Here is a 22,465-nt window from a genome sequence, read left to right as displayed (position 1 = left end):
AACAATTTCAGATAAAAACACAGCACCTCTAGCTGTAAGTTTTACTGAAATGGCACCACTAGGCCTTTAATACTCCCCACATTGCCCTGAAGAGCAGGGAGGGAGGAATCACCTTTTAAAAGAAGCATTTGGTTGTGGGTTTGTTTAAACAGGAACTCACACTCTTCAACAGAACAAAGCCTTTGGGGCAAGATCTTTTCTACCAGAGAAAGGATGTTTTTGAAATGCTACTTGTCCTTTTTGAAAAGCACCGTACCAGATTTGCCCAGGTGACAATACACTCCAAGGCACAGGATGGTGTCTCTGTCTCCATCTCCCTCTTTAAGAAAAAAATCACTTGGCTCCATCAAGCAGATTTAATCTTCAGAGAGAATTTTCATGTGTTTGTAAAACAAGCTGGTTTTACAGCAAACTACATATATTTTATCCTACTTACTTATCTCATACATAAAGTTTCAGAGGAAACACTGTTCTCCATGATGTTGTTTCACAGTACATTGAGATTTAACTCTCCCCTACCTCCAAGAAGCAAGCTACCAGTATGTCTGCTGTTTGTTCAGTCTTAGACAGAAAACTCAATTATTTTACATCACAATAACCAAGTTCCTATAGTGCAAAAAACTAATCCTGACATCAGGTCAACTTACTGAAAGCTACTTGTTTCTGGTAGAACACTTACTGAATTCAGCAGGTCATAAGTTCCTTAAGAAGAATATGTTACAAACTAAAAGTTACTGAATCACATGCTAGTATAAAAAGGAAGAAAAAAAATATAATTGTGCAGTCAGTCAAGTTTTGCACTTTCAGTAGAAAACATCCTGAAAGGAGTTTCTACATGATAATCACTATTGTTTTCTATTGTTATGTTCCGAGTTAAAAAATGTAGAAAAGGGAGGTTAGAGCAGATCTCACAAAGCCATATTTACCTAATACTTTCAAATTTCTCAATGAGCGTGTTGACTCCCGCTGATATTGGTATTTCTTCCTCTCCAGGTGCTAAGCTCCTCGACGACTTGGGATCAGCTGGCAAAGGCCGAGAAGGTGCAGGAGGAATTCTTTCCTGCCCCGGTTTGAGATGGACAGGCTTAGGAGGTACTAATAAAAGAGAGGGGAAAAAACAGGAGGATATATCTCCATCTTCTTTATCCTAAACTGTGAACAAAATCCAAGTGCTCAAGGCAGAACAAGGGCTGTCCTTTCTTTCACCATCCTTTCAAACCCTCATAGGTGCAGTCCCGAAGTATTTCTTACACCGAAGCAAGCTGCCACACGCGACAGAAAAACGACGGGCCTCTATTTTGTATTTCTACAGCCGTATCCGACACGTTAACGAACAGAGTGGCTCACAGAACTTTACCGCTTCCTTGTTACCAAACAGGATGCGCAGCTCACACTTCGTTTTTGCAAATGTGCACGCCATCTCAATCACACTAACAAGTTTCCCCTCCCATGACTTTTCAAAACTTAAGCACTTTGTTGAACTTCTTATACTGGGGAAAAGAACCCAACCAACCCCAAACAAACCACCAAAAAACAATCCCACCATGGATGTCAGTGCCTTGTTCTGCTTAGTCAAAAGCACCACAGGCAGAACATAATAGCTTTTCTTCCTCTCATTCTCCCTCCCCCATATCTTCTGTGGTGTAGTCTTCATAAATTTCCTTCCTCTTTTAGTGCTACGTTGAGTTGCGTGTGATATAAATAAAACACACGTTGTAAGAACGTATACATTCTGCTTAAGAATTCACTAGGAGGCAAAGGGACAAAGTTTAATACGGTATTTAAAAAAAATGTAACGTAATTTAAAAGTAACATAATTAAAACAAAAGTTATTCAGACCTTACATTGATGGCAGAGTAAATGGGTTTGGAAATACGCAAGCAGTAACCCGTGGCAACAGGTTCCCGTGCTGTTACTGTTCCGTACAGTGACAGCAGCCTCAGCAGGCAGAGCTGACAGCACAAGGCGCGCGCTCCTCGCAGTGGCGCTGCCCCGTGTCCCCCTGGCCTAGACTATCCAGAGTTCAAACACTAAATGAGGAAACTCTATGTGTTTTATTTAACAACATTTCTTTCAAGTGTTTCCAATTTTTAAATGGTCCATACGGCACATTAGCATAATATGACTAATGTTGTAATGGAGCTTCAATTAGCAACTGCTCTGAACGTAACTTCAGGGTTGCTTTCTTTATGAGGCTAAAGGGAGGCATACACACCCAAAAAGGCAATTCCTGCTGTCCCTACCCTGCAGGCAGGCCAGAACCTGCTCCACATCCCCTACCAGGCCCTTTGGAGTCTCAGACTGGTCCACAGTGCTCCAAAGCTCCCTGCCAAGGCGCTGACACTGAGAGCACTGGGGGGTCACTGCAGCCCACGGAAACATTTCGTGTTTTCCCTGTTAGTGACCTGAGACAACACACTCTGCACTGGACAAAAAGCAAGGAAGAAAACACTCTTGTTAGTTCTGGGCCTGTTGCGATAGGACAAGGGGTGATGGTTTAAACTAAAGGAGGGAGATTCAGGCTGGACAGGAGGAAGGAATTGTCACCCCTGGGGATGGTGAGAGCCTGGCCCAGGTTGGCCAGAGAGGTGGTGGATGAACCATCCCTGGAGACATCCCAGGCCAGGCTGGATGGGGCTCTGAGCAACCTGAGCTGGTGAAGATGTCCCTGCTCATGGCAGGGGGGGACTGGGGGAGCTGGGAAGGTCCTTTTCAACCAAACTATTCTATGACTCTAAATCTCCAGTGAGAAGAAAGCAAGCCAGCTGCATGGAATAGATATTTCTATTACGGAGCATGTTTCAGGTGGTGCCTGAAGGCTGAAGCCACACTAGAATGGTATTTCCCCAGTCCTCCTCCTCCCGAAGGTTTTGCACAGCAGCCCATGGCTATTTGGAGGCAGCAGAAACCAAGACACAACAACTTTGTGGCAAAAGGAACAAGTGAAATAACAAGAAGCAGTGAGGCAGAATTAGAAAAGAGAAAGGCAAGGTTAAAGGTATGAGAGGAGGTACAGCTTACGCTTGGCCCTGGGTCTGTAAACCAGCGGGGAATAAGGACCCTTGCTCACTGCAAAACAAGCATCTTGGCCTTTGCATCACTTCAGCCACCCTGCCCATGAATCCCTCTCTCACAAGTGCCTCCCCTACAGCCAACATGTATTTATCGGTGACTTGATGGAGACATCTACACCAATCACCCAGTAGTGGGTCTGTTGTGACTCACTGGGAAAGCTGGGAGGCCCTAATAAAGAGAAATTCAAGCGGTGCGAGTTGCACTTGCAGATTTACTTCAGCTGAGGTCCCTTGACAAGAGAGACCTAAAAAACTACACGCGATGAAGCAGATTATGAAGGGTTATCCTCTGGGGAGTGGATACACGCAAAAAACAAAGAACGAATGACCCAACAGCACTGCTGTCTTCTCTGCAAATGTAAAATGCTCCTCGAGCCTCAGGTGGTGACACCAGCACATTGCACCCTACAAATCCACGAGACATAGGCCTTAATGATGGTCCATGTAGCTCTAGGAAGAAAGCCCTGGGAAAAAAGGTTCTTGCATTAAAATATCAATGAAAAACTGAGGAAAGATTTATGTCTGCTGCAAGGAAATGCACCACACTGTCACAATGAAGTTTTTTGGACATGGCCATCATGAGAAAGCAAGGATGGTTTACAGGCAAAATGTCAAGTTCAGTCAATTTAACAAAAACTACTTTTAAAATAAATTATTTTGACTATTTGTCCTGGTTTTGTTAAAAACAAGTTTCTCTTTTGGTGAATTTGCCTGTCAGCTAAAGCTTCATATTAACTGCATTTTCCTGGAGAACCAGACACATGTTTTGGTAAACCTAGCAATGGAATGCAAACTTATTGATAAGCATGGATGGACATCTCACGAGAGGGGCAACGAGAAACCCGTGACCAAGAAACTGACCAACTGTGTATAACATCCCATTCACGTGAATACTTCATATAAAAGTGGGAGATCACGAGGATCTCGTCCCTTTTCCCTTTTCCTTATGGCCGACATTAGGAGAGGACCTTGCTAGTCGTCCCTGTGAACTGAGGCCAGTGACAGACTGAATCCAGCTCCGGTTGGCTGCAGAGTCCAGTCCAGGCCTTCGGGTGCCGGCTCTGCAGTTGCTGAGACTTTCAAGATTGGTTTTGTATATTTTGTATTATTTTATCTATTCTTATTAGTAGCATTAGTAAAACATCGTTAATTTTTTCCAACTCTCTTCTCTCTGTCCTTCTTTCCCTCCTAATCACCTGTCCTGAGTGGGAAGGGGGGAGAGGGAGGGGCAAAAAGTGGGAAGTGGGGGGGAGAGGAGGTTAACAATACATCTGCCAGGGTTTGATTGTCACCCCGCAATCTAAACCCTCAACAGATAATTGGCGCCCAACGTGGGGCAGAGAAAGGGGTAAATTTGGAGATTTTTGGCTTTTCTACTGCTCTGACGTACCTTTCAATTTTCTTGGCACGGTGACAACTCATAGAGTTGTGATATTCGCGCGTCTGTTTGCTCTGGACATTATTTAATGCTATTAAGGCAAATTGAATTACATTGATTTAAAGATGTTATGGCATAAGTTGTATCAGTTATTTTCTACATTGTGCTCACTGATTCCATATCTGTGTTGGGGTTTCTTTTTGAATTGAAGTATTCATTATGTAACAACAAGGAACTGGACAATGACCATGATGCTATTGTGTGGTTTGTCACTGGTTTATTTAATTATATTGCAGCCGCTAATGAATTTCTACTTGCTTCTGCTTTACCTTGAAAAGCCTCCAGGAGAGATTAAAGAGCAGTACGGCTCTGTGTTTGCTAATTGGTCGGGCGAATCTTTAGAAAGGCTGACTAACAATACTTTTGTTTTTCGCTAGGACAGTTCGCACATGTTTTAGAGAATTTTGAATATCCTTGGAGCTTTGATAGAACTGTGATGGTGTTATCTGGTTTGCTGAATGTGTGTCAGTTTGTGCTACTGTTAAGAGAAATGGGGTTCAATAGGGGGTTTGCGTCTCTTTTTAGTCCTGAGATTTGCGGTGCGTCTTCGGAAGCTTTAGCAAAAAGCACTCCGAGCCGCTCGAGAAAGAGCAAAACAGCAAAAGCTGCTGCTGCAGCCACTGCCCCCACAACGGCGGCTTCGCAGGTTGAAGCTACAGCTCCTCCGCAGAGTTCCTCTGCCAAGGTCGCTGCAGATAACATTACTTCTCCAGCCTCAAAGGCTAACAAGGCAGCCCCCCCTTCCTCACACACTGGCCACTGTTGCTGCTGTAACCATAGCAATCACTGTGACAGTCACTCAGACTCTGAAAATGAATCAAATGATGGTGAACCCATATCAGCATCAGTCGCCGGTTGTAAGAAAGTCACTAGAAAGACTACCCGTGCAGCAGATGATGGCACAGGGCCAACATCAACTCAAGGGGCATCATCAGGACAGGGAGGAGATGAAGTGACCACCACTCGGTCCTCTTCTCCAGGTGAGCTGAGAGATCTGCGAAAAGACTTTAGTCGTCGTGAAGGCGAGAATATTTAAACCTGGCTGCTCCGATGCTGGGACAATGGGGCAGAAACAATTGAACTGGAAGGTGGTGAAGTGTCTTGAGGCATGAAGTGTCTTCCTTTCTTTATTGGGTATACAACCCATACAGTAGCAGAAGATCAATGAATTATACAAGGGAGAAAAGCTATTTCAAATTTATCAAGTCAAAAAAAGTGAAGAGGAAAAAAATGGTATCATCTTCCCTTCCTTGCAAAGTATCATACGTATTGTTCTGTACTGTCATATGTAAGCTGATTGCAGATACTTTTTAAAAGTGGTTTTATTACAAAGAAGGGAAGTGAAATAACGAAATCACTATTTCGAATTTATGACAAAGAAGTGTCTTTCAGGAAGATGAGTGGCACATGCAGGACCAAGCCTTGTAACACTGATTGGAGCTTTGGCTGAGCTGGCTCAGTCTGAGCCAACATCGGGGGGCTGATTTCAAGTACTGGGTCCTACACAACAGCCTCTCCTGTTTCCTCTTGGACTCCTTTTACAATGACATCAAGAAGCTCAACAAACTGAGTTCCATCAAAAAAGTATTAGCAAGAGTAACTAGTCAAGAAAACATTTTACCTTGGAGTGCTTGTTTATCCCGTTAACAAATTTCGATCCTTTTCAGAGCATTAACCAGCCAGTAAGATGCACTGACTGGTTCCGAGCTTACGGCTGTCATGGGAGAGAGAGCTTGGACGTGTGTGTGCAGCAGAAAGCAGCAGCCCCTGTCTCCGGGATGGAAACAGATTATACCAGTGTACCTGGGTAACTTTTCAGCATGATTTGAATGATCTGAATCCAGCTCCAACTTCTCTGAAATACTTACATATAAAAACCAGGCTCTGTTCTCAGTAATTGGAAATCAGTGCAATCAGTGCAACAGCAAAGGATCTACACTAACTGAATTAATTCAGTTTGTTACCAAACAAACACTTCTGCAATTTCTTTTTGTTGTTAGTATTAACAGCATTCATGGAACACCCACTAATTAAACCTGGACAACCAAGACCTCAAAGTGAAAGCTCCATAAGTATAGAGGCCTTGTGATATGTTTCAATCGTGAACTAATATACTAATTTAAGATTTAAGGTCGACTTCCACAATCAGAAAATACAATCCTTTCTTTGTAGTTGTTTAAGGCTGAATGTGTATCAGAAAATCGCTTTCGAATAAGCATCTGAATTGGGCAGGGGGGGCTGGTGCAGAGGCTCAGTTTGTCCAACACACCCTAACAGTGACCAAAATACCTTTTACTTTTTTCTCACATGACAATACTTGTCTATCACATGGACATGTTTCTTAAAAATAAAATTTGGTTTATGAACTTAGCATCTGTTGGAGAGCAGTGTAGGGGAAAGGGACCTGGGGGTCCTGGGGACAGCAGGGTGACCATGAGCCAGCACTGGGCCCTTGTGGCCAGGAAGCCAATGGTACCTGGGGTGGGTTAGAAGGGGGTGGTCAGTAGGTCAGAGAGGTTCTCCTGCCCCTCTGCTCTGCCCTGGGGAGACCACACCTGGAATATTGTGTCCAGTGGTGGCCCCTCAGTTCCAGCAGGACAGGGAACTGCTGGAGAGAGTCCAGCGCAGCCACCAAGATGCTGAAGGGAGTGGAGCATCTCCCGTGTGAGGAAAGGCTGAGGGAGCTGGGGCTCTGGAGCTGGACAAGAGGAGACTGAGGGGGGACTCATTCATGGGGATCAGTGTGGAAAGGGGGAGTGTCAGGAGGATGGAGCCAGGCTCTTCTGGGTGACAACCAGTGATAGGACAAGGGGCAATGGGTGCAAACTGGAACACAGGAGGTTCCACTTGAATATGAGAAGAAACTTGTTCCTGGTGAGGGTGGCAGAGCCTGGCCCAGGCTGCCCAGGGAGGTTGTGGAGTCTCCTTCTGTGCAGACATTCCAACCCGCCTGGACACCTTCCTGTGTAACCTCATCTGGGTGTTCCTGCTCCATGGGGGGATTGCACTGGACGAGCTTTCCAGGTCCCTTCCAGTCCCTGACATTCTGGGATTCTGTGATCTTCCTCAGGCTCACTCTCCTTTATTTCAGTCATCTTTCAATCTATATGCTTTCTGCGTCCACAATTACACTGAGGCAAGCACTCATTATATACAACATTTTAACCAATGCTCCAAATGGTGGTAGCGGAGGCTGTTGACAAACTGAGATCACAAAGAGACACTGCATATAGTTTCCCTGATGGAGAAACACAAGAAGTTATCCTCTTTCAAGAAAATTTCCTGCAGCTTTTGTTGGGCATTCCCGAGCTTGAGGGGCCCCCAGCAGACCTGCCTGGGGGGCAGGTGAACACGTTGGTCCCGGCTCCTCTCCCGCCTCTGGCCCGCCAGCCCGGCAGGTCTGTGCGATGACACCGGCCCACACGCGACCCCTGTGCGGCTGCTCGAGCTTCTAGTGCTCATGTTTTAAACACATTCATTCTATTGAGGCATTTCCTGTTGGCATGCACAGTTCTTTCAACAAATGGAAAACAGACCGGATTTAAACAATAAGCTATTCTTACCTAAAAAAACCCAAAACAAAACGAAAATACAAAAAAAACCAACTCCAACAGTACTGCTAAATTAAACTTACACTTCACAGCTGCATGAGGTATAACAACAGCACAGGAAATATAAATTCACAAGTAATCAGTTATTCCTGAACCGATTTCTTCTCGAAGGCTTCCCTAAGATGTTATCTACCACTGGAAAAAATGAAGATAATAAAACCCTACCAGCTGTACTCAAACTTTAGAACATAAAGACAATTATTTTGCTGTGACTCAAAATTAAAACAATAAATTTAAAAATGTGACATGGCACATGCAATAGAAGCCTCAAGAACTGCTAGAAGGACAAAGCCACTTGCCTTGGGGTTTCTGCAGAGGATGCATTTTGGGCAGCGCAGGTTTGGTTTTGGGTTTCCTCCCGGTTTGCTGGATACATTGTGCCGGGCCGATGTGCTGCAGCTCCCCACATGCTTCCAGCACCGGATTCGAGTCAATGTGACATTTGATTTGAAAAGGAGAACAAGGGCAACCTGAGGGAAAGACGGGGAAAAAAAAGCAATATTTATTTGGTTCTGTTAATCCTGAGGAAAATTTGTGCTGTTTCTAGAAGCGTATCGCTCACCCAAGCTCCTGGGGGGGGAGCAGAGGGGTGAGCCATTCACTCACAACTTATTACAACCAATATATCCAGCCTTAATAATCATGTCAAACTAGCTGACTGATAAGATATACAGAATGTCAGTAATCCTATCTTTAGTTAATTACTTCTTTACTATGGACACCCAAAATAAAAGAGTAAATTAAAAGATAAAAACCATGTCAAGAGATTTCTCCAAACAGAAATACAAGTACCCCAGCATACAGCATCATGGTAGTTGGTAAAATACACCCAAGTTATGATGAATTAGACGTGTGTCCCATGCGGGGGGAATGGTACCAGCAGATTTAATCATTCAAGCTGCATTTTACCGCTATTTATTATTCCTCCTCACATAAAATATTAACTTGCCTTCAAAAGGCTTCGGTCTAAAAGATGCCATTAAGATACAATCCAGTGGGAAAACAGAAAAAGAAGTGATTAATATGTTTATCTTTTAATTTAATGTTCTTGATTCATTTCTGTGGGCACTGTGGAAATATACCCATACATCCACTTTCACTTAGTGGATATTCCATTTTTTATTGGGGTTTTTTTCTTGGCTTCTAGCAATACTACAGCTACGTGAAGGCTGGACATGCAGCATTAGCTTCACAAATGCAACCTACTCTTGGTCAGATTTATATTAAGATCAAAAATCTGAAATGACACGCACCTCCATCCACATCAACTTAATTATCCTGGGTTTATACTAATGGTATTAAATCAGGATGTGACCTTACGAATAAAGGCTTTGAAATCGGAGCTGTACAGACTGCTTGGGAAGATTAGCTGAGAGATGGCTCCAAAATGAACCAACTTCCACAGCAATACGGATTATTTTTTAAATAAGCATAAAATATTAAAGTCAATTTTGCTGACAAAAATAGATTCAGCTGCCACAAATCTGTTGACTGATCTCTGCTACCCAAACACACAACCCCAGAGTCCTTGGTAGGGCTGCTGGTTGTTGCCGTTCAAGCTTCATTAACATTTCCACCACAAAATCTGCTTTTCAGCAGATTTGAGACCAGCTATTAAAACATTCTTCCAGCTGAAACCAGGAATTTATAAGTACTAGGTTTTATTCAAATATAATTTCACTTATCAGGAAAATGCAGTGAAAGCAGAGTAGATTATTAGAGCAGATTAATAGATTATGGCAAACACATCATCATGGAAAGAGCTTACGCAGATGGCTCAGCCCTGGTATGGGAGCTCCCGGTGACACAACAGCCGTCGGCTTTTCAGGGGAAGGACCGAGGCTCTTCCTTATGAACAGCAGTGAGCACAGCAAGAAATTAAAATAGTGCACAGGGGAAAAGCTTTAATCCATTAAAATGAAGAGGACAGCACACAGAGCTCAGTGTTCACCAGTGCCCGTGACTGGAAGCAATCCAGCAACGCTGGATTTTCCTAAAAATTACTTTAATGATCCACTTCTCAGTGAACAAATCTCTGTACCTACAACAGCTTTAGAAGAGATGAGAGGACAGCTCTGAGCACACACATCATTGATGGCAGCCCCGGGGCTGCAGGAGGTGACGGTTTCCACAGAGTTGTCCCCAAGGGGACCCCCATGGACCCGGGATGCAGTCCCGGCTGCCCAAAGTGTCCCATGTTCCCCTCAACCACTGCCACAAACAGGCACTGCGTGTTGGTATCACTTTAGAAAGTTTCTAAAGGAACTAAAACCCAATTCCTTTTTCTTCCTCAGAGATTCACCATGAGAAAGCAGGTCCCACTACCTTCCTCTCTGCTAAAAACAAGAGCTTACTTACTTACTTGCTTTCAAGTGCATGGCACCACCAGATACCTCTTTTAGGTCTAGGCTAAAAGTTCTTACAACCTGCTTAAGTCACTGAAAAGCAGAGCGCTTTGTTCCTTATTTTATAAATCCACATACAAGTCTTTCTCTTCTACTGCATAACCCTGTCAAACAATCCAGGTAGAAAATGCTCCTCTGGTAATTACTCAACAAACACGTCCATTTTGAACGAAACAACCTCTAAACTTGGCTCCAAATCCTCTAGGATTTGCGCTCAGATGCATTTGTAGAGTGAATACTTAGCGAAGCCTTACGCTGCTTCTTGTTAAACAAGATCTAATATTAAAACAACAAACCAAAACAAAACGTCATCCAATATTTTATATCGTCTGGTGTACTGCATGTATAGGTAACTGCTGAAAATATATTGCTGTTCACCTGCTGCCCACACGTAACTCACACGTTTATTGAGGATACATCCAAAGAGCAAGCGGGTACAAAGCAGAAAATAAAACTGGTAAGAAGCTGGAAAGAAGAGGAACCTGGAAAGCCACAAGTGCCTTAAACACCAAATGTCGTGCTGGCCCTAAATCAAGAAAAACACGTGGGGGTGAAGCACAGAAGTGCCTTTCATTCTTTTTTATTTAATTTAAGCCAGGATGGTTCTCTCTGTTCATCTCTGATGTGGCCCCTAAGGGCTACTTTATGCACACAAAACAAAAAAACCCTCACTTTCCTTACATATTTTTTCAAGTGCTATAAAATGATCTGTGAAAACAAGATTCAGTGGATTATTTCAGATGGAATTCTCTGAAAGGAAACCGCAGGGTCTGCCCAGCACGGTCCAGGATGCTCCTGGGAACAGCAGATGAGGGACAACACGAACAAGATCCAGGCGTAGCAGAAAAGGACAAAGATGAGGCTTTCCAGAGATAATTTTTTGTATTATATTAATAAAATAATATGGATTTAGGCTCCTGCTAAGGTAAAACTTAAACAAAACTTCTGAAAACACCCAAGATAATGTACAACTTATATTTCCACTAACTGGAAAAATAACTTCAGTCTTTATGACAGAATTCAACACCACTGAGAAACTCTTTCATGCACAGAGAAATTTCTCAAGTGTCTCCCCTTATTCTCACTAAGCTGTTTGCATCCAGAAGAAAGGCCGTCTTTTTGAAAATTTCTTAGATGCTGTCACAAACTTGAGGGTTATGACAGATTTTTCTATTAGATTAAGATAAAATGTGAGGATTTTGGGTGCTCCACCGAGTGGAGTCGTAAAGAGACCAGTTGAACCCAAGTGGCTGAACTTCAGTTCTCAGGCTTTTCTCCCGGCGCACAAGCCGGATTCCGATCTTGCGCTTGGCACCTGGTCCCCAGGCAGCAGTGTTCAAAATAATCCCAGTTTCAAATCAAAAGAAGTACCCTAGAGGCCTGTGATGGCAGCAAGAACCACAAATGTTATGACAAGCTACTGGTTTGGCACATCCTATGTTTGCTGATCTGGTGGAAGGATTTCTTAGCCAGCCCTCTTGCAGAGGAAGAGGTTTTTGCAGTATTGTGCTGAAATGAAGAAAGGCCCCAGTTCACCAGGCTGGCCCAGCTCCCGCACCCCCTAGGCTAGGGAGGACAAGGGGTGACAAAGCCTGGACTGACAGTAAAAGGCTCTACAGACTGGACACACCGCAAAGGCACTGATAACCAACGCCTACTGCGGAAGTTTTGCTTTCACGGAGAATTAATAACCACTGGGGGTGTCCCCATCCACCCAGAATGATGGACATGACTTTGCAACAGGCTGCCCAGGGCAGTGGTGGAGTCACCTTCCCTGGAGGTGTTTAAAAGGCATTTAGATGAGGTTCTTAGGGCCATGGGTTAGTGCTGGAGTTGGGATGGTTGGGCTCAATGATCTCGAGGATCTCTTCCAACCGAAATGATTCTGTGATTCTCTGACTGCCCATCAATTCTTTGATGATTTAGGCTCTCTGCAACAGCAGTGGAGTCAACAGCTCCACAAGGCAAATCACTCTATTGTAATTCCCTAACCTTTCTTCAGGCATCTAAAAGTGAAAATATTCCAGATGGAAACTGGCTATTACATCCAGAAATGCATCCAGCAATGGTGTCTCCATTTCTAATGCTGTTTGGTAACATGCATCATGCACATCAAATGGATAAGCAACTACTCCCAGTCAGATTTAAAAACCTGTCTGCAGGAAAATACACAAAGATAAATCAAGTAGAATCATATAATGGTAAAAGGTATTTTTGCAGTTAACAGGAGTCCAGACAACTAAGCATGTGCCCAGAGCTGCCCAGATTTAAAAATAACAACAACAAACCCCTCAGCTGTTAACAAGTATGGTACTTTGACAGCTAATCCTTGTCTAGTCATCTTAATAGACATCTTAACAGGAACTGGGGAAAGGGACCTGGGGGTCCTGGGGACAGCAGGGTGACCATGAGCCAGCACTGGGCCCTTGTGGCCAGGAAGGCCAATGGTACCTGGGGTGGGTTAGAAGGGGGTGGTCAGTAGGTCAGAGAGGTTCTCCTGCCCCTCTGCTCTGCCCTGGGGAGACCACACCTGGAATATTGTGTCCAGTTGTGGCCCCTCAGTTCCAGCAGGACAGGGAACTGCTGGAGAGAGTCCAGCGCAGCCACCAAGATGCTGAAGGGAGTGGAGCATCTCCCGTGTGAGGAAAGGCTGAGGGAGCTGGGGCTCTGGAGCTGGACAAGAGGAGACTGAGGGGGGACTCATTCCTGGGGATCAATATGGAAAGGGGGAGTGTCAGGAGGATGGAGCCAGGCTCTTCTGGGTGACAACCAGTGACAGGACAAGGGGCAATGGGTGCAAACTGGAACACAGGAGGTTCCACTTAAAGATGAGAAGAAACTTCTTCCCAGTGGAGTCTCCTTCTGTGCAGACATTCCAACCCGCCTGGACACCTTCCTGTGTAACCTCATCTGGGTGTTCCTGCTCCATGGGGGGATTGCACTGGATGAGCTTTCCAGGTCCCTTCCCATCCCTGACATTCTGTGAACTCAGATCTTCCCAGAGTTTGGCTACAAACTGAGCAGTGCCCTGTACCTCTAACCTCTGCTAACAGGTTTGGTTCTGCCCAGTTCAAGCATCCCTGCATTTCCAACTGAACCATCCATCCGGCATTCCCTAATGCTGTCACTGACAGGGAAGTTCTTGCTCCCGTCATCCCCTCCTCCTTAGTCAAAGCTTTTCAAGGAGAGAGCTCCTCTTACAGCAGAAATCTGCTCCTAGAAAGCAAAGGGCTTCAAGGGCAGAGCTAATGTATGTATCTGAAAAAGAAAAAAAAACCTCGTAAGAGGAACTGACACAAATTAAAAGGTGCTGATTATGTCTTCCTTATGTCAGCAGAAATCTGGAGAGTGGTAAAATAGTCTGTCCTTCATGCTCAGGCTGTGTTGCAGACACAGCTGGGTAAGAACACCTTTAAAGAAGGTCCAGCACACACTACACTGTAGGAAAATCCAATGTTGACAGCCTTACCTGCCACGCATTGCAGCCAAATTCATCTCACGGTGTCAGCATTAGTTATGGCACATTATCCTTGTGTTACAGGCAGTTACCCAGCACCAAGCCCATCCTGCGAGCGGCCCAGGACAGCGACTCCGCAGCCGTGTGTCCCCTGACCTCCCCAAGGCCGCCCTGTCCCGCTGAGCAGAGCGTCCCCTTCTCCTCCCTCTTATGCTGCTTCATTAACTCCAGCATCTTCCTCAAACCCACTTAAAAACCCACCTCATCCCCCTGCCCATGGCCATCGGAATCCCACGGCAGGAAAGCCGTGTGCACCGGGGCTGCACACGCCCCCTTCTATCAAACCCACTTCAGTGACACTGACAATGGTTATTTCACACAACATCTGCTTTTCTGGCATTCCAAAAATGCCACCTTTAGTTAAAAGAGTGACAGCAAAGTTATCACCATAAGCTTTCAGAAACAGATATAACCAAGAAAGCATTATGTGCGAAAGCAAGCGAGGATCTGGCATGGACTGCAATTCTGTAACCTCATCTGGGTGTTCCTGCTCCATGGGGGGATTGCACTGCATGAGCTTTCCAGGGCCCTTCCGATTCCTGACATCCTGTGATTCTGTGAGATGTGTGTTGTGTTTGAGCAGAGACTTCCATATTTTCTCTTATTTGCTTTCTGCTCAGATACAGCTCAGTATTAATGCATGAATGGTAATTATTAATTCAGTATTAATGCATGAATAATAACTGCAATGACATGGCATGGAAACCAAAGGAATCCCAGTTCTCAGCACTCAAACTCTCAGGCCGCTTCCCAGTCCCTCAGGGAAAGGACAGGCCATAGTGCAACCACACCTGGTCTTCCCCAAAGGGTTGGATTGGGACGTCTAAAGCTCTTTCTGAAGGTAAAGGTACTAAGTCTGCCACGAAACAGCCCTCAGAGTGATAATAAATGCAATTCGGCAGGCATGGGATGGAGCTGCTTAAAAGATTTCCCTCAAAAGTCCTGAAAATTTTCAACACTCCATATCCTCCTCCATCTGCTGTCCCAGCAGAATCCTACCATGGGAGGATATAAAGGAAGAAACAAAATGTACAACTTCTGAATGAAACGCTTCATTTCAGAGCAAGCGCCGTCCCCGGGGAGCCACAGAAGGGCTGCTGGTTTGTGTCCTTGTGAGAAAAACACAAAGCCTGCAACCCATGCCAAACCACCGGGTCTGAGGAGGGCTGTGAGAAATTTGGCAAATTCAGTTTAACAGAAAACAACACAGAAATACATCCAGAAAAAAACAAAACCCCAAAAAAACAGAGGATTTTTAACAGAAAGAAACAAATGGCTAAAATAAACCAACTTATGCATAAAAAGCACAAGAAGGATAAGTAGCTTCCCCGGACGTGTGGTGCTAGGATTTGGCGTACTTTCATCCTCTTCTGACTACTTCTAAATGCCTTAGGTGAGGATGCTTCCTTTAACAGACATTTCTATAGTGTCCTGAGGGTGTCTATTGAACATCACTGTCATAGTATGTTCCGTAAACCTGCATCAAGATTTCCCAACATTAACCTCATCAGATTCTTTTCAAGTAAGTTCCTGAACACTAATCCAGATAATCCGAGGCCACGCTTTGCCGGCACTGGCACACACCTTACACCTCTTGTCATCTGAATCACAACAGATACATTCTTGAGAAATCAGTTTCCAGCTCTGACTTTTTCTGTTCTTCTCAAAACTGGTGACAAGGGCCACGAGCTGCCAAGCACGGCCGTGCCGCAGAGCCACAAATGGAGGGAGCTACACAGCTCGCGTTGGAATTGAGGATATTTGTCTGACCACTGACTATTTCACTACTGTCCTTATAAGGGCCGAGTTGCCATTGTTGATTTATAACTCTTTCTAGCGCTTCTCTGTTTTTACGTGCTCCTTTCAGTGCAGTCTCCGTATTTCTCATTATGACCTTGTTTTTATCGCCCTGTCTAGACCAGGGCCTACTCCCATGCAATGCCACCCAAACCCTCCACTGCCTCTGGGACACATCACCCTTGAGCAGCAACCAGGGATGGTGCCACAACTGCTTTAAAGAAGCATGATTCTTTTAATCTGATTTAATTTCATCTAAAGAATTAGCTTTTCAACAGACCTCCATCAGTCCTTTCCTCACAACACCGAAGCACACCCAGCGCTGCCTGCACAGGGCACAGTCCCCATTTTCTATATAGCACAGTCCTCACTGGCTATAGAAGTGATTCTTAAGTGTTTGCTTGCTCTACATTTATATGTAGGTATCACAGAATCCCAGAATGTCAGGGGTTGAAGGGCCCTGGAAAGCTCATCCAGTGCAATCCCCCATGGAGCAGGAACACCCAGATGAGGTTACACAGGAAGGTGTCCAGGCGGGTTGGAATGTCTGCACAGAAGGAGACTCCACAACCCCCCTGGGCAGCCTGGGCCAGGCTCTGACACCCTCACCAGGAACAAGTTTCTTCTCATCTTTCAGTGGAACCTCCTGTGTTCCAATTTGTCCCCACTGCCCCTTGTCATGTCACTGGTTGTCACCAAGAAGAGCCTGGCTCCATCCTCCTGACACTCCCCCTTTCCATATTGATCCCCATGAATGAGTCCCCCCTCAGTCTCCTCTTGTCCAGCTCCAGAGCCCCAGCTCCCTCAGCCTTTCCTCACACGGGAGATGCTCCACTCCCTTCAGCATCTTGGTGGCTGCGCTGGACTCTCTCCAGCAGTTCCCTGTCCTGCTGGAACTGAGGGGCCACAACTGGACACAATATTCCAGGTGTGGTCTCCCCAGGGCAGAGCTGAGGGGCAGGAGAACCTCTCTGACCTACTGACCACCCCCTTCTAACCCACCCCAGGTACCACTGGCCTTCCTGGCCACAAGGGCCCAGTGCTGGCTCATGGTCACCCTGCTGTCCCCAGGACCCCCAGGTCCCTTTCCCCTACACTGCTCTCTAACAGGTCATTCCCCAACTTGTACTGGAACCTGGGGCTGTTCCTGCCCAGATTCAAGACTCTACACTTGCCCTTGTTATATTTCATTAAATTTCTCCCCACCCAGCTCTCAGCCTGTCCAGGTCTCTGATGGCAGCACAGCTTCCAGTGTCAGCCACTCCTCCCAGCTTGGTGTCAGCAGCAAACTTGCTGACAGTCACTCTATTCCCTTGTCCAAATAATTGATGAATATATTGAATAATATAGGTAGATAATAAATATACATATATATATATATATATATATGCATTTTTATAATGTACAACAGCCAGGAGAAGTGGAGTGACAGAAACGAGGAGCTTCACATCTAATTCTATATTACAGCGCTATTCAACATAGGTGTGTAAACCAAATTCCTGCTGAGATCTTTATATTTATTATGTGACAAGGTAAATAAAAAGGCAGAAACGTGTCTCAGAAATCCTGCTGCTAGAAAGTCATTCCACACAACCTCACACCAGGGCAAGGAAAAAATAAACCACAAAAAACTAAGCTGGCACTCACTTCTAGTTTTAGGCTTTTTACATTGCTCTGAATGCCACAGCTGCCATAGGCAACACAAAGCAAGGACTCCTAAAGCACCCTGCAGGTATTCCACAGTCCCACCAAGGTGGCAATGACAATATCTGCTGAGGTGTGATACAGGATCAACTCAACTTGCCATTGACGGACAAAATTTAAATTACTTTCCAAGACAAAAAGGTAGAATCTAGAATTAACTGTATGCACAGTCATTTTTCGCTAGAAAAAAAAGTTATATTTATTATTTTATTATTATTATTATAGCAGATTGTGAAGCCAATTCTCACCAAAAATGAGGCAAAGGGAAAAAAACAGCAGCTGAAAGGGAGGAAGAAGCGGCTCCCGGCCCTGGTGATCGCAAGAGGCTGTAGGAGCAGCAGCAGTGACCAGAAAAACCACACTGAGAGCGGAATAAAAACACACTCGCTTCAAAAGGAAAATGAAAAAGAAACCCAAGTAAAGCAACACATAATACGTTCTCCATCAGGACTAAGATTGGAGCCCCAAAGCAGAAATGTTTTATTTTCCTGTACGAAACAGGATGCGGTACTGCGGTCAGCAATCTCTTACCTTCGCCTCCTGAGGTTATTAGCGACACGAAAGAGAGAAAGCTGTTGCCTTTTCAACCGATGGGGGCTCTTGGTTTACACTGCATGGGGACGGAGGACCCAGATGTCCGGGTGGCACCGACCCCTCCCCATGGGGACACCAACTCCACACCTAATTATCTCCTGGCTAATAAGCTTTGAGATGAATTTAATTTAAACTCTGCTGGAGTTTAAGTGGGGGCTGATGGATTTTTTTTTGAACTTTCTTTAAGTAGTTATGTGTGTTCTCTCTGGTTGTTTAATTCATATATTTTAATTTCTAGCTCTGATTTCTGCATCCGTAACGCTGCTATCTGCGCTATGATAACAAACCACAGTGAATGATGCCGATGTTAAAATACATGTTCTCCGTGTTACCCAAGTGGCAACTCTCAAGTTCGTTCCTGCTATTTTGTCACAAAGCTGTGCCAAAGTAATTCTTTCTTGCTTGGCTTATATTCTGTTGCCCTCTGGAGAACATGAGGCTGCCCTCAGCTTTTCCCCCCACAGATCCCCCCACCTTTGCAGTGCAACAGCGTTTCTATCACATCTCAAGATCTGGACACGTTTTACCACATCTGGTCCTTGACTTGGGCAATATAATTTCAAGCCTCAAGGGACACTCATGGAAGGAAACAGATTTTCAATTTTTTAAAAAGTGCTTAAACTCTCTAGTGGTGGAGACTATTCACAGGTAAGTCAAATCTTGAGTTTAGCTACAGTTTTCTCAAAATTTGCACCAAGTCTACTTTTCATACAGGCAGACAGGGAGTAAATATTGGGGGATATCAACATCAAATCTCCATAAGTGGAAGGCAGAGTTATGAACTTAACAAAGTAAAACAGGCTACGAAAATCTCATTCTTCTGGAAGAAGCATTTAGCTGACTTTTCCCTCCAAATGTCATACCTTAATAGCTCTAGGCTAAAATAATAAGGACCGTGACTTTCTCTGACACTAAGATCAAAGGTAGAAGGAAAAAAACCCAAAAAACCCAAATCAAAACAAACAAAAATCCCCCACCACACAAACTGAAACAGAAACCCACCACAACTGAGACTTTTCCATCTAGTAAGGAAGGCAGGTTAAATGACATATAAAGATTGCGGCATAGAGATGGACAAGGTAAAGGAGCAGGAGCCTGGGGCAGATGTCACGAGCCCAACATCAGGACATCGGGCACTCAGGGATGTCAAACCATGGTCCTCTATCACACACCAGAAAAGGTGAGAAGAGAACAGCACCCAGACTCATCCCTTCGGTGCATACAAGTCCTGTCTTATTTTCGCATTCTGAAGTAGTGTGGTGGGTGCACTCGACCTCCCCATTGACAAGTACAAAGCAACTTGTTCAACTTCAGTGCCAGATTTCAGACTTAATTCCTGCAGCAGGCAAGGTCTAGATACCAAAACTGCAGCTTGAGTTGTCGCAGGTGCCTAATTTAGAAGAGGAAGGGCGAACAGGATTTTCATTCGTATATTTCATTACAATTATAATGAAACCTAGAACTCATTATTCCATAAACCCATGTTTTGCTTTGTTTCTCTCCTTTGCAAAAAGATTCAATCATGATGGAAGATAATGCCCCCTTCTCCCTAATTTATTCCTGATTTCTTTTTACAAACAAACTTAGTGGTGTTACATAGTATTGGGCAGACAATACTCCCAGAGGAAAAACAAAAACAAAAAAAAAAAAAAAAAAAGGAAATTTTATTGATAGACAAGCATTTCTGATCGTAAGTTTACCATCATACTTCTCATTCTATGAGGTGATAAGAAGAGGGGGCAGCAGCCTCAACCACCCTCCTCCTCTGCACACTGCAAACTGCCTTCTCATCCTGCTTTGTTCTGCTTTTTAACTCGGTTTAGCTCTGGTCTCCATATTTAGCCTGGATGTTTCTTGCACAACACAAGGACACCCGCCCAGGGCCCAGCCTGGTGCCCCGGAAGGGAACACCCCACACAGCAATGTCTCTGCTCGCTATGCACGGGCTCTCACGCACCAGCTGATCGGCCACCGAGTGCAACGTGCAGTATGGAGCGGCAACTACAAATGCATTTTCACCACGGATTTCCTAAGTTAAAGCTATCATATTGTCTACCTGACAAGCTCAGAGCCCTCAGGGATGCTCTGGCCTGATCCTCTGAGAAGATGCACACGCTGGACCAAGGAAGGGATGCAGACAGCACTGGTATCCAGCCTTCTGAGATCTTCCTCTTAGACGAGCACAGAGCTGCTTTTTCCCGTGCCCCCCCCCCCTTTTTCTCTTGACAGGTAACAGGTTTTTCCATGATGATGAAAGAGTCTCGATTTATAATTACACTGATTATGCAAATCAAAGAACATATTTCAACCTAATAACACTCCTGGGCCTTCACATCTGTCCTCCTTTAACACAGGAATCGTAACACCAGAGCAATCCATTATTGCAAAACCCTAAAGAGATTTTGTATCCGTTAAGAGACAAACGAATTATCCCAGCCAAAGCTGTTTCAATTTGTTCTTTTCAGATGACCTGCATCTGGGTGACTGTCTTGAGGATTCTCTCCCAAGAACAAAGAGGAAGACAGCAGACCTGCAATTCCAGAATGGTTTATATGGTGAGAATACAGGGGGAAAAAAAAGGGAAAGCATTACACTGCCCACCTTACAGGGGTTTAAAAGACTATTCCACACACAGGTGAGAAACAGCCAGATTCTAGTGTCTATAAGCAGGATTCTAGCCTTCATTTAAAACTGCATCATAAAAAAGGCTTCATTACTCCTTTTGCTAGAAACAAAAGATGCAAGACTCTCACGCTGCTCAGCTGATGTGCTTGTCAGTCTTCTAAATGGCACACATTATGAGTAAACTCTCATTTAACCAATAATAAGAGTAAAAATTATCTTACGCTTAAGATTTAATGAGACTGTAATGCATCTCCAACAGTGACCCAACTAATCGGCTTTCTTTTTCAATCTTGAATTGCTTTATTAGTTTTAGTAAACCAATAATTAGCCTCTGCTCATTTAAAAGTCTATATAGGTGCTGAATAAAAGTAGGTAAAACTGAGCTTAGATTTTTTGCTATGGAACTGAGCTTTGCAGGACAGGACTAGCTTTTCTGTGTTATTGCAATGCACTGTCACCCTATCCTGCAGAAGAAAATTTACTTCATTATCAAGAAGCATAATGAGTATTTTTACACGGATACACTATTTTGGTAGCAGAGCTTCACACTGCAAGACACAGAACAATTTCACAATGGTGTATTTCCAGTAGCTCACAATAATCATTAAAGGAGAACATACGCCAGCTCTTAGTGCTGCTTGGTAACTCTCTCCTTGAGGTTCTCTGCCTCTGCAGACAACGACCCAGCTGCAGAGCCTCTGGGGCTGGAAGGGGCTTCTGGAGATGGTCGGGTCACAGGAGCAGGTTGCTCAGGACGCGGGTTGACTGTCTCCAAGGACAGACACACAAGTGACACATGTATGACATCTATAATAATAAAATATATTTTTTCTCCTATTTAATACAAACATAATGAAAGAACAATGTAAATTGTTCTTTCTCAATAAAGAAGCACTTTCTTGAGAAAAGGAGTCACAAGAAAACAGTTTATTTCTGTCTGATGAGGTTGAACACAGGAAGGAACTGGCGGGGAGCGCAGGGGTCACCGTGGCACCCTCTGCTGCATACGGGAAAATCGAGCAGCACACTGGGCCACAACTGTCACCACGGCTTAGAGAAGCCTTTAAAAGCCTGTACAGCACTGAGAAGCTAAAAGCAAAAGCATGCTTAGCTGTGTGCCGGTTCCTCAGGCCTGCACTGCTGCCCAAGCAACCCCACACAGGCACTGCAGTCATGCAGTGTGAGCCCCGCAGTGCTGCAGCTCTGAGCACCCACGTACCACTTTGTGGACAGCCAGAGATCCACACTACACTGCCTCGGTTGGTCAGCTAACTAGAATCCCAGAATGTCAGGGGTGGGAAGGGCCCTGGAAAGCTCACCCAGTGCAATCCCCCCATGGAGCAGGAACACCCAGATGAGGTTACACAGGAAGGTGTCCAGGCGGGTTGGAATGTCTGCACAGAAGGAGACTCTACAACCTCCCTGGGCAGCCTGGGCCAGGCTCTGCCACCCTCACCGGGAACAAGTTTCTTCTCAAATTTGAGTGGAACCTCCTGTGTTCCAGTTTGAACCCACTGCCCCTTGTCCTATCACTGGTTGTCACCCAGAAGAGCCTGGCTCCATCCTCCTGACACTCCCCCTTTCCATATTGATCCCCAGGAATGAGTCCCCCCTCAGTCTCCTCTTGTCCAGCTCCAGAGCCCCAGCTCCCTCAGCCTTTCCTCACACGGGAGATGCTCCACTCCCTTCAGCATCTTGGT

General features: G+C 44.9%; 1 protein-coding gene across 15 annotated transcripts in view; it reads right to left on the bottom strand.

The window, feature by feature from the left end:
* Positions 1-22,465, bottom strand: part of FGD3 (FYVE, RhoGEF and PH domain containing 3) — a 107,494-nt gene that overhangs the window by 42,631 nt on the left and 42,398 nt on the right. For all 15 annotated transcript variants that reach the window (XM_065074941.1, XM_065074937.1, XM_065074938.1 and 12 more), the window contains exons 2-3: positions 8,423-8,593; positions 927-1,095 (exon numbers count right to left, since the gene is read on the bottom strand). In XM_065074941.1, coding sequence (XP_064931013.1) covers positions 927-1,095; positions 8,423-8,593 — 340 coding nt within the window. The remainder of the gene's footprint in view (positions 1-926; positions 1,096-8,422; positions 8,594-22,465) is intronic.

The sequence above is a fragment of the Columba livia genome, chromosome 10 (genome assembly GCF_036013475.1).
Source record: "Columba livia isolate bColLiv1 breed racing homer chromosome 10, bColLiv1.pat.W.v2, whole genome shotgun sequence".
Classification (NCBI taxonomy): domain Eukaryota; kingdom Metazoa; phylum Chordata; class Aves; order Columbiformes; family Columbidae; genus Columba; species Columba livia.
This window is presented reverse-complemented; position numbering and strand designations above follow the sequence as displayed.